Genomic DNA, 17,709 nt, shown 5'->3' on the forward strand with positions numbered 1-17,709 from the left:
TATACTATACCAATGGATCACAAGTCATAGATACTATACCAATGGATCACAAGTAATGGATACTATACCAATGGATCACAAGTTATGGATCCTATACCACTGGATCACAAGTCATGGATACTATACCAATGGATCACAAGTCATAGATACTATACCAATGGATCACAAGTTATGGATCCTATACCACTGGATCACAAGTCATGGATACTATACCAATGGATCACAAGTCATAGATACTATACCAATGGATCACAAGTTATGGATACTATACCAATGGATCACAAGTCATAGATACTATACCAATGGATCACAAGTCATGGATACTATACCAATGGATCACAAGTCATGGATACTACACCAATGGATCACAAGTCATGGTTATTACACCAATGGATCACAAGTCATGGCTATTACACCACTGGATCACAAGTTATGGATACTATACCAATAGATCCCAAGTTATGGATACTATACCAATGGATCACAAGTTATGGATACTATACCAATGGATCACAAGTTATGGCTATTACACCACTGGATCACAAGTTATGGATACTATACCAATGGATCACAAGTTATGGATACTATACCAATGGATCACAAGTTATGGATACTATACCAATGGATCACAAGTAATGGATACTATACCAATGGATCACAAGTAATGGATACTATACCAATGGATCACAAGTCATGGATACTATACCAATGGATCACAAGTCATGGATACTATACCAATGGATCACAAGTCATGGTTATTACACCAATGGATCACAAGTCATGGTTATTACACCAATGGATCACAAGTCATGGCTATTACACCACTGGATCACAAGTTATGGATACTATACCAATGGATCACAAGTAATGGATACTATACCAATGGATCGCAAGTAATGGATACTATACCAATGGATCACAAGTAATGGATACTATACCAATGGATCACAAGTAATGGATACTATACCAATGGATCGCAAGTAATGGATAGTATACCAATGGATCACAAGTAATGGATACTATACCAATGGATCACAAGTTATTGAGACAGCAGAGCTAGATGCCATTACCCAGTAGCCCTGTCCAATCAAGCAAAAACAGGTCCTTGCATTCCTAGGGGCCACAAATCATTACCAAAAGATTATCCGTAATTACAGTCCTGTAGCCAAGAATCTCACTGACCTCACCACTAAAGTGTATATATATATATATACCCACAACCTCATCTGGACCCGCATTCCTCCAGCTGAAGACCCAGCGAGCCCAGAGCCCGGTCCTGAATGCTCCGACATCCACCAACGGTTCATTAGTTAAACAGACGCATCAGATACGGGACTGCGAGCCGTACTCGGCCAGACAACGGTTAGGAACAGCCTATCACGTCTGGCAGCCCCGTCAACAGTGACCCTCCCCAGGATCCAGCAGTCTATGGGACTATTTAAAAAGGGGGAAGAATAAGATGACTCAGGGTTAATAAGGAATATCTGGTCATTTGTGTGGTGATGAACTATTCTTAATTATGCCAGACGTATTGTTCCTTTATTCGGTGAGTCAAGGGACATCGGCCATTGTTTCATGTGGGACTGTCCAATGTCTTTTTTGTTTGCCAATTTGTGAAATACCTGCTGATTGCGTGTTGCATCAGCCCCCTGCGGTGCAGTAGTCTGCTTTATCTGGTGGACAATTGGACAAGCGAACAGTGAGGGAACAGCCTTGATTACCTCCCCCAAATCCTATGGGACAATGGCCTGAAATGAGAGCTAAGAAATATAAAAAGGGGCCTGCTCCTATCACCAGTGATTCTACAGGATTTCAGCCTAGGGACCATGGTTCTAGCTGGTGGATTTGAGAACTACTCCACTACTCAACACAGTCCATTTGGAGAACTCAGGTTTGGACTGTCTGATCACCTGGTCATATACCTCGCTCTGCTCAATCGGCTAGCTAATCTTGCTGCCATCTCCTCTCATGGGGTGCCCGCCAAAATTGGAATGCTGGGGAACCAGAGGAAGGGGAAGACTCTGTCACTTGCACCATCTCATGTCCTTGCAGGGAATGTACTACATACTGTTGTCTGATGGGAACCCAATAAAGTCTTCCTAAAGCGGACGAGAGCATCGGTGACCCTCGTGTCTCCATAACAACAACACTGGATCACAAGTCATGGAAAATGCACCACTGGATCACAAAACATGAAAAATACACTACTGGATCACAAATCATGGAAAATACACCGCTGGATCACAAATCATGAAAAATACACTACTGGATTACAAATCATGGAAAATACACCACTGGATCACAAATCATGGAAAATACACCAATGGATGACAAATCATGGATACTTTACACTGGATCACATGTCATGGATACTATAACACTGGATCACATGGCATGGATACTATAACACTGGATCACATGTCATGGATACTACATCACTGGATCACATGTCATGGATACTATAACACTGGATCACATGTCATGGATACTACATCACTGGATCACATGTCATGGATACTACACCACTGGATCACATGTCATGGATACTACATCACTGGATCACATGTCATGGATACTACACCACTGGATCACATGTCATGGATACTACATCACTGGATCACATGGCATGGATACTATAACACTGGATCACATGTCATGGATACTACACCACTGGATCACATGTCAAATATACTACATCACTGGATCACATGTCATGGATACTATAACACTGGATCACATGTCATGGATACTATAACACAGGATCACATGTCATGGATACTATAACACTGGATCACATGTCATGGATACTATAACACTGGATCACATGTTATGGATACTATAACACTGGATCACATGTCATGGATATTACACCACTGGATTACATGTCATGGATACTACATCACTGAATCACATGTCATGGATACTACATCACTGGATCACATGTCAAGGATACTACATCATTGGATCACATGTCATGGATACTACATCACTGGATCACATGTCAAGGATACTACATCACTGGATCACATATCATGGATACTACATCACTGGATCACATGTCATGGATACTACATCACTGAATCACATGTCGTGGATATTATAACACTGGACCACAAGTCATGGATACTACATCACTGGATCACATGTCATGGATACTATAACACTGGATCACATGTCATGTATACTACATCACTGGATCACATGTCATGGATACTATAACACTGGATCACATGTCATGGATACTACATCACTGGATCCCATGTCATGGATATTACACCAGTGGACCACATGTCATGGATACTACATCACTGGATCCCATGTCATGGATACTACACCACTGGATCACATGGCATGGATACTATAACACTGGATCACATGGCATGGATACTATAACACTGGATCACATGTCATGGATACTACATCACTGGATCCCATGTCATGGATAATACACCACTGGATCACATGGCATGTATACTACATCACTGGATTACATGTCATGGATACTATAACACTGGATCACATGTCATGGATACTATAACACTGGATCACATGTCATGGATACTATAACACTGGATCACATGTCATGGATACTACACTGGATCCCATGTCATGGATACTACACCACTGGATCACATGGCATGGATACTACACCACTGGATCACAAGTCATGGATACTATACCGATGGATCACAAGTCATGGATATTACACCACTGGATCACAGTTAATGGATACTATACCAATGGATCACAAGTCCTGGATACTACACCACTGGGTTAGAAGTCATGGATACTATACCACTGGATCACATGGCATGGATACTACATCACTGGATTACATGTCATGGATACTACATCACTGGATTACATGTCATGGATACTACACCACTGGATCACATGGCATGGATACTACATCACTGGATCACATGTCATGGATACTACACCACTGGATCACATGTCATGGATAATACACCACTGGATCACATGTCATGGATACTACATCACTGGATCACATGTCATGGATACTACACCACTGGATCACATGTCATGGATACTACATCACTGGATTACATGTCATGGATACTACACCACTGGATCACATGGCATGGATACTACATCACTGGATCACATGTCATGGATACTACACCACTGGATCACATGTCATGGATACTACATCACTGGATCACATGGCATGGATACTACATCACTGGATCACATGTCATGTATACTACACCACTGGATCACATGTCATGGATACTACACCACTGGATCACATGGCATGGATACTACATCACTGGATCACATGTCATGGATACTACACCACTGGATCACATGTCATGGATACTACACCACTGGATCACATGTCATGGATACTACACCACTGGAGCACATGTCATGGATACTATATCACTGGATCACATGTCATGGATACTACACCACTGGATCACATGTCATGGATACTATATCACTGGATTACATGTCATGGATACTGTGGCGCCCTGAACAAGCCAGGGGCCACAGAGAAGAACACCAACACACCCCACACTCCCGGTCAGGCACACCAAAGTCAGACACAAAACCCTTGTTGCCTTCCTCCAGGGGCTGATGTTCACACCAGGGGGTGGGCCAGGCGGTTGGTCCCGCCCACCGAGGAGTTCACAGCCCTGGAGGCGGGAAAAGCAGGCAGATAGAGTTGAGGAGTGGTGAGAGATGAGTTTGAGAGTTGAAAGTGGAAGGAGTAAAGTGGCAGTTAAGCAGCCTGAAGTTGGTCCGGGTGTGTGGCCCGGACGGATCAGCAAGGTTGGCAGACGGTGGTGACCGTCTGCAGGAGTGGCTATCGGAGTTTACCGTAAGGACCGTGGACGGGCGGTGGCCCGGCGGTACCGGACCGGTACACAAAGAGAAGTCAGCACCATCTGGCAGGGGCTTGCGGACCCCGGCAAGGCTAGGAGTCGCCGTGAATTTGCCAAATCCGTTAGTGAAGGGAACCTCCTGGGTTTCCCAGCAGCCAAGTCCTGTCAGAAGGCAACCGTCCAACCGAGAGAGGGAAACACCGCCACCGCCAAGGCTAAAGTTACCAGGGCCAGAGCCTGCGGGCAAAAGGGGCTCCTCCAGCCCACATCCAAGCTGGGGAGCGGGTTACCGGTGGGAACCCATCGGAACCGTTTACAGTACATAGGTGCAGGGAAAGGCAGTCACCATCAACCTGCCGGGAGGAGAAACACCGCAGCCGTCTGTGGGATCCGTCCATCCAGCCGTTTGTGTTACCGGAGACTCTGTGTTCATCATTGGCTGAGTGAGTACCACCGTGCCGTGCGGCACAGCGCTGCCCCCGCGACCCTGCACCTCACCAGGCCCCGTAACCCGTCTGCCATCCATCCCTACCCCATCACCAGGCCCCGGGACAACCAACCCCCTACCCACGGAGGGGAGAACTAACAACAAAGCTGCTCCCTGTCACCGCTCCCGGGATCCCCCGTCCAGAGCAGCGGTGGTGTCACCATTATCACCACAACCGTGGGCGGCGTCACGGACAATAACAATAAATCCCCACAATCAAAACCCACCCTTTTCACTCACGGGTGAGGAGCGCCGCTCGAGTCCCCGGGATCCGGCCCACCGCTCGAGCCACCACCGAGCAGCAGCAGCCAGACCCGAGCAGTGGGAGAGTGCAGCGTCCCCTCCTCCGCCCGCGACAATACTACACCACTGGATCACATGTCATGGATACTACATCACTGGATTACATGTCATGGATACTACACCACTGGATCACATAGCATGGATACTACATCACTGGATCACATGGCATGGATACTACATCACTGGATTACATGTCATGGATACTACACCACTGGATCACATGGCATGGATACTACATCACTGGATTACAGGTCATGGATACTACACCACTGGATCATATGTCATGGATACTACATCACTGGATCACATGTCATGGATACTACACCACTGGATCACATGTCATGGATACTACACCACTGGATCACATGGCATGGATACTACATCACTGGATTACATGTCATGGATACTACACCACTGGATCACATGTCATGGATACTACATCACTGGATCACAGGTCATGGATACTACACCACTGGATCATATGCCATGGATACTACACCACTGGATCACATGGCATGGATACTACATCACTGGATCACATGTCATGGATACTACACCACTGGATCACATGTCATGGATACTACACCACTGGATCATATGTCATGGATACTACATCACTGGATCACATGTCATGGATACTACACCACTGGATCACATGTCATGGATACTACACCACTGGATCACATGGCATGGATACTACATCACTGGATTACATGTCATGGATACTACACCACTGGATCACATGGCATGGATACTACATCACTGGATTACATATCATGGATACTACACCACTGGATCACATGGCATGGATACTACATCACTGGATTACATGTCATGGATACTACACCACTGGATCACATGGCATGGATATTACACCACTGGATTACATATCATGGATACTACACCACTGGATCACATGGCATGGATACTACACCACTGGATTACATGTCATGGATACTACATCACTGGATCACAGGTCATGGATACTACACCACTGGATCACATGTCATGGATACTACATCACTGGATCACATGTGATGGATACTACATCACTGGATCCCATGTCATGGATACTACATCACTGAATTACATGTCATGGATACTACACCACTGGATTACATGTCATGGATACTACATCACTGGATTACATGTCATGGATACTACATCACTGGATTACATGTCATGGATACTACACCACTGGATCACATGTCATGGATACTACATCACTGGATCATATGTCATGGATACTACATCACTGGATCACATGTCATGGATAATACACCACTGGATCACATGTCATGGATACTACACCACTGGATCACATGGCATGGATACTACATCACTGGATTACATGTCATGGATACTACACCACTGGATCACATGTCATGGATACTACATCACTGGATCACAGGTCATGGATACTACACCACTGGATCATATGTCATGGATACTACACCACTGGATCACATGGCATGGATACTACATCACTGGATCACATGTCATGGATACTACACCACTGGATCACATGTCATGGATACTACACCACTGGATCATATGTCATGGATACTACATCACTGGATCACATGTCATGGATACTACACCACTGGATCACATGTCATGGATACTACACCACTGGATCACATGGCATGGATACTACATCACTGGATTACATGTCATGGATACTACACCACTGGATCACATGGCATGGATACTACATCACTGGATTACATGTCATGGATACTACACCACTGGATCACATGGCATGGATACTACATCACTGGATCACAGGTCATGGATACTACACCACTGGATCATATGTCATGGATACTACATCACTGGATCACATGTCATGGATACTACATCACTGGATTACATGTCATGGATACTACACCACTGGATCACATGTCATGGATACTACATCACTGGATTACATATCATGGATACTACACCACTGGATCACATGGCATGGATACTACATCACTGGATTACATGTCATGGATACTACACCACTGGATCACATGGCATGGATATTACACCACTGGATTACATATCATGGATACTACACCACTGGATCACATGGCATGGATACTACACCACTGGATTACATGTCATGGATACTACATCACTGGATCACAGGTCATGGATACTACACCACTTGATCATATGTCATGTATACTACATCACTGGATCACATGTCATGGATACTACACCACTGGATCACATGTCATGGATACTACATCACTGGATCACATGTGATGGATACTACATCACTGGATCCCATGTCATGGATACTACATCACTGGATTACATGTCATGGATACTACACCACTGGATTACATGTCATGGATACTACATCACTGGATTACATGTCATGGATACTACATCACTGGATTACATGTCATGGATACTACACCACTGGATCACATGTCATGGATACTACATCACTGGATCACATGTCATGGATACTACATCACTGGATCACATGTCATGGATACTACATCACTGGATTACATGTCATGGATACTACACCACTGGATTACATGTCATGGATACTACATCACTGGATTACATGTCATGGATACTACACCACTGGATCACAGGTCATGGATACTACACCACTGGATCACATGTCATGGATACTACATCACTGGATCACATGTCATGGATACTACATCACTGGATTACATGTCATGGATACTACATCACTGGATCACATGTCATGGATACTACACCACTGGATCACATGTTATGGATACTACATCACTGGATCACATGTCATGGATACTACATCACTGGTTCCCATGTCATGGATACTACATCACTGGATTACATGTCATGGATACTACACCACTGGATTACATGTCATGGATACTACATCACTGGATTACATGTCATGGATACTACATCACTGGATCACATGTCATGGATACTACATCACTGGATCACAGGTCATGGATACTACATCACTGGATCACATGTCATGGATACTACATCACTGGATTACATGTCATGGAGACTACATCACTGGATTACATGTCATGGATACTACACCACTGGATCACATGTCATGGATACTACATCACTGGATTACATGTCATGGAGACTACATCACTGGATTACATGTCATGGATACTACACCACTGGATCACATGTCATGGATACTACACCACTGGATTACATGTCATGGATACTACACCACTGGATCACATGTCGTGGAGACTACATCACTGGATTACATGTCATGGATACTACACCACTGGATCACATGTCATGGATACTACATCACTGGATCACATGTCATGGATACTACACCACTGGATCACATGTTATGGATACTACATCACTGGATCACATGTCATGGATACTACATCACTGGATCCCATGTCATGGATACTACATCACTGGATTACATGTCATGGATACTACACCACTGGATTACATGTCATGGATAGTACATCACTGGATTACATGTCATGGATATTACACCACTGGATCACATGTCATGGATACTACATCACTGGATTACATGTCATGGATACTACACCACTGGATCACATGTCATGGAGACTACATCACTGGATTACATGTCATGGATACTACACCAGTAGATCACATGTCATGGATACTACACCACTGGATCACATGTTATGGATACTACATCACTGGATCACATGTCATGGATACTACATCACTGGATCCCATGTCATGGATACTACATCACTGGATTACATGTCATGGATACTACACCACTGGATTACATGTCATGGATAGTACATCACTGGATTACATGTCATGGATACTACATCACTGGATCACATGTCATGGATACTACATCACTGGATTACATGTCATGGATACTACATCACTGGATCACATGTCATGGATACTACATCACTGGATCACATGTCATGGATACTACATCACTGGATTACATGTCATGGAGACTACATCACTGGATTACATGTCATGGATACTACACCACTGGATCACATGTCATGGATACTACACCACTGGATTACATGTCATGGATACTACACCACTGGATTACATGTCATGGATACTACACCACTGGATCACATGTCATGGAGACTACATCACTGGATTGCATGTCATGGATACTACACCACTGGATCACATGTCATGGATACTACACCACTGGATCACATGTCATGGATACTACATCACATGTACTGTGCATGACTTGTGTTCCAGGTAAAAGGGCTGCAAATAATAATAATAATAATAATAATAATAATATTAATAATAAGGTGCTTATTTTGGGGGATTTCAACTCTCCAGTTATTTTCTACAATTCAAGACAATTACATCTCTCAGATGACAGATCAGCCGTCCAGGGGAGATAATCTGCAGGATCTGGTCCTGTCACATAGAGCAGATACAGTCTGAGATGTACAGGTCCGGGAGCACTTGGGCACCTGCGATCATAATACAGTATGTGAAGCTTCAATGTAATATTCAATAGAACATTTCACAGGGAAATGCTAAAAAATTGAATTTTAGGAAAGCTGATTTCAACACATTAAGGGAAGAACTTAAGGCCGGCTTTGCACATCACGACATCGCAGGTGCGATGTCGGTGAGGTCAAATCGAAAGTGACGCACATCCGGCGTCACTTGCAATGTTGTAGTGTGTAAAAACTTTTTGATACGATGAACAAGCGCAAAAGCGTCGTTGTCGTATCATCGCTGTATTCTCCGACATTTCCACAATGCCGATGCAGAGACAGGTACCATGATGTTCCTCATTCCTGCGGCAGCACATCGCTGTGTGAGAAGCCGCAGGAGCGAGGAACATCTCCTTACCTGCCGCTGGCGGCTATACGGAAGGAAGGAGGTGGGCGGGATGTTTACATCCTGCTCATCTCTGCCCCTCCGCTGCTATTGGCCGCCTGCCGAGTGATGTCGCTCTGACGCCGCACAACCCGCCCCCTTAGAAAGGAGGTGGGTCGCCGGCCAGAGCGACGGTCGCAGGGCAGGTGAGTGCATGTGAAGCTGGCGTAGCAATAATTTTCGCTACGGCAGGTATCACAAGATATCGTACCTGAGACGGAGGCGGGGACTATAGCGTGCGACATCGCAGCATCGGCTTGCGATGTCGCAACATGCAAAGCCCGCCTAAATGTGTAGATTGGGACAAAGTCATGGTAACTGGGGATACTGAACATAAATGGGGTAAGTTTAAGGATATACTGCTAGAGTCCTGTAAAAAACTTATACCCTCTGGTAAGAAAATATCCTGGAATTAAAAAACCACTATGGATAAATAAGACTGTACAAAGTATAATAAAACAAAAACAAAGGGCGTTTAAAATCTTGAAGGCTGAGAATACAGAAAGTATAATTATAGAGGACAAAGCAAAGGTTGATATATTAAACAGGCACTTTTCATCAGTGTTCACCAATGAACGGACTGTCCCAGGGATCATTCAACAAGTCAAAAATCCATCTGCCCTCCCCCGATATAACTAATTTAACACAAGAAGAAGTACACCTGTGTCTGAGTAAATTAAATATTTTCAAATCTCCTGGGCAGGGTGGCACTATACTGTACTGGGAGCAGTGGGGGCCAGAGGGATCTGTGCTAGGACCAATTCTTTTTAATCTCCGTATTAATGACCTTGTGGATGGGACTGAGAGTAACGTGTCAGTCTTTGCTGATGACACCAAATTTAAAAAAAGACACCGCTGCAGGTTTTTCCCCTCTGCTCGCTATAAAGACACATTTGCAGGTTTTTCCCTCTGTTCTCTATACAGACACATCTGCAGGTTTTTCCCTCTGTTCTCTATACAGACACATCTGCAGGTTTTTCCTCTGCTCTCTATACAGACACATCTGCAGGTTTTTCCCTCTGCTCTCTATACTGACACATCTGCAGGTTTTCCCCTCCGCTCTTTATACAGACACATCTGCAGGTTTTTCCCTCCGCTCTCTATACAGACACATCTGCAGGTTTTCCCTCCGCTCTCTATACAGACACACCTGCAGGTTTTTCCTCTGCTCTCTATACAGACACATCTGCAGGTTTTTCCCTCCGCTCTCTATACAGACACATCTGGATATTCTCAGAGTTGGCGATACACAAGTCATTAGTAAGTTACCCATAGCCATTCCATAAGTGAGTTGGAGGAGGGCAAAAGCAGCTTTTTAGGCTTAAAAATATCCAATTTTTATTTATAACAAAAGGTTCAATAAAACCAGATACTTCAAGTATCTAAAGAAAAACAAAAAATACAGTAAGACAACTTGCACATAGATGGTACAGACAGTGGGGGGACGCAAGACCCCCAGTGTGCATACAACTGAGTGTTCTATGAAAGAGGGACCCTGCACATAATCCTCTGCATACGTGCACTGATATAGTCCCTGTACAATGGCCATAAAGTCTGGCATGTGCACCTAATGGGTAAAGTCCGCATCTATAGGGGGACAAATATATCAGCCCATAGGCTTACCCATAGGAGAGTTGTCCACACTTAGAAGTAGCACACTGGAATCACTCACTCCAACGCGCGTTTCACCTTCATATTGACTGCTTCTCCAGGGAGAGGTGTTTAAACATAGAGATAGGACTTTAAATACTATGTCATGTGACCGCATTAGATATGTGGTACAGGACCTTCAGGGTGTGTTCCGCCAATCCCGATGCCGCAATCCGTCGCATGTGCGCTGCATAGCATGCGCCTAACTCACCCGCCCTGGCGATGAAGGAGAAATAGAGGGAGGATATGGTCACATGACATAGTATTTAAGGTTCTATCCCTGATATGTTTAAACACCTCTCCCTAAAGAAGTGGTCAATATGAAGGCAAAACGCGCGTCGGAGTGAGTGATTCCAGGGGCCATCAAGAGAAGCATTACTCCACTAGATCCCTGGGGACTGGACATTTCTGGGCCATCAGGAAGAGTTACAGTATTATCCTACTAAATCACAGGAGACAAGGGTCTGGACATTACACCTCTAGGCCATCAAGAAGATGCATAAATCCACTAGATCACAAGGGTCTGAACATTACACCTCTAGGCCATCAGGAAGATGCATAAATCCACTAGATCACAAGGGTCTGGACATTACACCATTAGGCCATCAGGAAGATGCATAAATCCACTAGATCACAAGGGTCTGGACATTACACCTCTAGGCCATTAGGAAGATGCATAAATCCACTAGATCACAAGGGTCTGGACATTACACCTCTAGGCCATCAGGAAGATGCATAAATCCACTAGATCACAAGGGTCTGGACATTACATCTCTAGGCCATCAGGAAGATGCATAAATCCACTAGCTCACAAGGGTCTGGACATTACACCTCTAGGCCATCAGGGAGATGCATAAATCCACTAGATCACAAGGGTCTGGACATTACACCTCTAGGCCATCAGGAAGATGCATAAATCCACTAGCTCACAAGGGTCTGGACATTACACCTCTAGGCCATCAGGAAGATGCATAAATCCACTAGATCACAAGGGTCTGGACATTACACCTCTAGGCCATCAGGAAGATCCATAAATCCACTAGATCACAAGGGTCTGGACATTACACCTCTAGGCCATCAGGAAGATGCATAAATCCACTAGCTCACAAGGGTCTGGACATTACACCTCTAGGCCATCAGGAAGATGCATAAATCCACTAGATCACAAGGGTCTGGACATTACACCTCTAGGCCATCAGGAAGATGCATAAATGCACTAGATCACAAGGGTCTGAACATTACACCTCTAGGCCATCAGGAAGATGCATAAATCCACTAGCTCACAAGGGTCTGGACATTACACCTCTAGGCCATCAGGAAGATGCATAAATCCACTAGATCACAAGGGTCTGGACATTACACCTCTAGGCCATCAGGAAGATGCATAAATGCACTAGATCACAAGGGTCTGAACATTACACCTCTAGGCCATCAGGAAGATGCATAAATCCACTAGATCAAAAGGGTCTGGACATTACACCTCTAGGCCATCAGAAAGATGCATAAATCCACTAGATCAGAAGGGTCTGGACATTACACCTCTAGGCCATCAGGAAGATGCATAAATCCACTAGATCACAATGGTCTGGACATTACACCTCTAGGCCATCAGGAAGATGCATAAATCCACTAGATCACAAGGGTCTGGACATTACACCTCTAGGCCATCAGGAAGATGCATAAATCCACTAGATCAGAAGGGTCTGGACATTACACCTCTAGGCCATCAGGAAGATGCATAAATCCACTAGATCACAAGGGTCTGGACATTACACCTCTAGGCCATCAGGAAGATGCATAAATCCACTAGATCACAAAGACATGGATATTACTCCTTTCGATAAGCGCCATTTTCCCAATAGATCACCAGTGACTGGATCTTACACCTCTTATCCCACTATATCAGCAGTATATGACCCCTCTGGTGTCAGGTTGTCGGGCGCTCACCTGCCGGCTTTGGTGATGATCATCTCCGTCCCGATGTCATGGAACCTCTTCCACAGGTCGGCACATTGCAGCTCCACTTGGATCTCGTCCATAGAAGACACAGATAACGGCTGAGGGTCGGGGACTCGAGAAGGAGCCAGATCCGGGCAGCTCTCATAGGAGCAGGATGTCCTCTCCGCCAGGACCTCAGTGTCCGAGCTGGTGCTGTGCTCAGAATCTGCAAGGAAGAAGCAAAAGCGCAGATGAGAAGATGATGACACAACACCTGCACCCGACTACACCTTTCTACAGGAGAAGCTGCTAACCCCATCACATCCAGAGCTGCACTCACAATTCTTCTGTCACATGGAATCTGACGACTCTGAACTGACAGACATAATGCACTACACAAAGAAGTGTCCTATAGGGGTTGTAGAGCACAGATGAAGACACAATGTAACAGCAGAATAGGGATTGCAGCTCTGGAGGTGACTGCAGGATAAGACACAATGTAACAGCAGAATAGTGACCGCAGCTCTGGAGGAGACTGGAGGATAAGACAATGTAACAGCAGAATAGTGACTGCAGCTCTGGAGGTGACTAGAGGATAAGACACAATGTAACAGCAGAATAGTGACTGCAGCTCTGAAGGTGACTGCAGGATAAGACACAATGTAACAGCAGAATAGTGACCGCAGCTCTGGAGGTGACTGGAGGATAAGACACAATGTAACAGCAGAATAGTGACCGCAGCTCTGGAGGTGACTGGAGGATAAGACACAATGTAACAGCAGAATAGTGACCGCAGCTCTGGAGGTGACTGGAGGATAAGACACAATGTAACAGCAGAATAGTGACCGCAGCTCTGGAGGTGACTGGAGGATAAGACACAATGTAACAGCAGAATAGTGACTGCAGCTCTGGAGGTGACTGGAGGATATAATACAATGTAACAGCCATTCTTTGTGTGCCCTGCCTCTGCTTACGTTGTGATTGATGCCAGGTCACCTCAGAAGATGCCATGAAGAAACTGACACTGCTGCGTTCCGAGCCACCAATCCTTCTAGTACATCACTGGGAACCGATTGTCCTCATTTATTGGCCTCTTCATTGGAAGAGCCGAGAAACAAACAAGAAGCCGCAGTGACGCGTTTTGGGCAGACGGCATGAGTCATGTAGAGAGTCAATACTCTATGTCTTGTGAGTGGCCGGGATGGTGGCCGGACCATGATAGGAGGCGGACCATGATAAGAGCCGGACCATGATAGGAGGCGGACCATGACAGGAGCCGGACCATGATAGGAGGTGGACCATGATAGGAGCCGGACCATGAGGGACGCGGACCATGATAGGAGCCGGCCCATGATAGGAGCCGGACCATGACAGGAGGCGGCCCATGATAAGAGGCGGCCCATGATAAGAGGCGGACCATGACAGGAGGCGGACCATGACAGGAGGCGGACCATGACAAGAGCCGGACCATGACAGGAGGCGGACCATGATAAGAGGCGGACCATGATAAGAGGCGGACCATGATAGGAGGCGGGCCATGATAGGAGCCGGACCATGATAGGAGGTGGACCATGATAGGAGCCGGACCATGATAAGAGCCGGACCATGACAAGAGCCGGACCATGACAAGAGCCGGACCATGACGAGCCGGACCATGACAGGAGCCGGACCATGACAGGAGCCGGACCATGACAGGAGGCGGACCATGACAGGAGGCGGACCATGACAGGAGCCGGACCATGACAGGAGCCGGACCATGACAGGAGCCGGACCATGATAAGAGCCGGACCATGATAAGAGCCGGACCATGATAAGAGCCGGACCATGAGAGGAGCCGGACCATGAGAGGAGCCGGACCATGACAGGAGCCGAACCATGACAGGAGCCAGACCATGACAAGAGCCGGACCATGACAAGAGCCGGACCATGATAAGAGCCGGACCATGATAAGAGCCGGACCATGATAAGAGCCGGACCATAATAGGAGCCGGACCATGACAGGAGCCGGACCATGACAGGAGCCGGACCATGATAAGAGGCGGACCATGACAGGAGCCGGAGCATGATAGGAGCCGGACCATGACAGGAGGCAGACCATGATAGGAGCCGGAACATGATAAGAGCCGGACCATAATAAGAGCCAGACCATGATAAGAGCCGGACCATGACAGGAGCCGGACCATGACAGGAGCCGGACCATGACAGGAGCCGGACCATGACAGGAGCCGGACCATGACAGGAGCCGGACCATGATAAGAGCCGGACCATGATAAGAGCCGGACCATGATAGGAGCCGGACCATGATAGGAGCCGGACCATAATAGGAGCCGGACCATGACAGGAGCCGGACCATGACAGGAGCCGGACCATGACAGGAGCCGGACCATGATATGAGCCGGACCATGATAGGAGCCGGACCATGATAGGAGCCGGACCATGACAGGAGCCGGACCATGACAGGAGGCGGACCATGACAAGAGGCGGACCATGACAGGAGGCGGACCATGACAGGAGCCGGACCATGACAAGAGCCGGACCATGACAGGAGCCGGACCATGACAGGAGCCGAACCATGACAGGAGCCGGACCATGACAGGAGCCGGACCATGACAGGAGCCGGACCATGACAGGAGGCGGACCATGATAGGGGGGACGGACCATGACAGGAGCCGGACCATGACAGGAGCCAGACCATGACAGGAGGCAGACCATGATAGGAGCCGGAACATGATAAGAGCTGGACCATGATAAGAGCCGGACCATGATAAGAGCCGGACCATGATAAGAGCCGGACCATGACAGGAGACGGACCATGACAGGAGCTGGACCATGACAGGAGCCGGACCATGACAGGAGCCGGACCATGACAGGAGTCGGACCATGATAAGAGCCGGACCATGATAGGAGCCGGACCATGACAGGAGGTGGACCATGATAGGAGCCGGACCATGATAGGAGCCAGACCATGACAGGAGCCAGACCATTATAGGAGGTGAACCATGACAGGAGGCGGACCATGACAGGAGGCGGACCATGACAGGAGGCGGACCATGACAGGAGGCGGACCATGACAGGAGCCGGACCATGAGAAGAGCCGGACCATGAGAAGAGCCGGACCATGAGAGGAGCCGGACCATGATAAGAGCCGGACCATGACAGGATCCGGACCATGATAGGAGCCGGACCATGATAGGAGCCGGACCATGATAGGAGCTGGACCATGACAGGAGCCGGACCATGACAGGAGCCGGACCATGACAGGAGCCGGACCATGACAGGAGCCGGACCATGACAGGATCCGGACCATGATAGGAGCCGGACCATGACAGGAGCCGGACCATGACAGGAGCCGGACCATGACAGGAGCCGGACCATGACAGGAGCCAGACCATGACAGGAGCCGGAACATGACAAGAGCCGGACCATGACAGGAGCCGGACCATGACAGGAGGTGGACCATGACAGGAGCCGGACCATGACAGGAGCCGGACCATGACAGGAGCCGGACCATGACAAGAGCCGGACCATGACAGGAGGTGGACCATGATAGGAGCCGGACCATGATAGGAGCCAGACCATGACAGGAGCCAGACCATTATAGGAGGCGAACCATGACAGGAGGCGGACCAT

At 47.0% G+C, this 17,709-nt stretch overlaps 1 protein-coding gene across 1 annotated transcript in view; it reads right to left on the bottom strand.

Annotated features, from left to right (window-relative positions):
- The window catches only part of TBX15 (T-box transcription factor 15), a 144,948-nt gene that overhangs the window by 44,687 nt on the left and 82,552 nt on the right, over nt 1-17,709 (bottom strand). The window contains exon 2 of the mRNA XM_075334841.1: nt 14,089-14,305. Coding sequence (XP_075190956.1) covers nt 14,089-14,305 — 217 coding nt within the window. The remainder of the gene's footprint in view (nt 1-14,088; nt 14,306-17,709) is intronic.

Source organism: Anomaloglossus baeobatrachus, chromosome 2, assembly GCF_048569485.1.
Source record: "Anomaloglossus baeobatrachus isolate aAnoBae1 chromosome 2, aAnoBae1.hap1, whole genome shotgun sequence".
NCBI lineage: Eukaryota > Metazoa > Chordata > Amphibia > Anura > Aromobatidae > Anomaloglossus > Anomaloglossus baeobatrachus.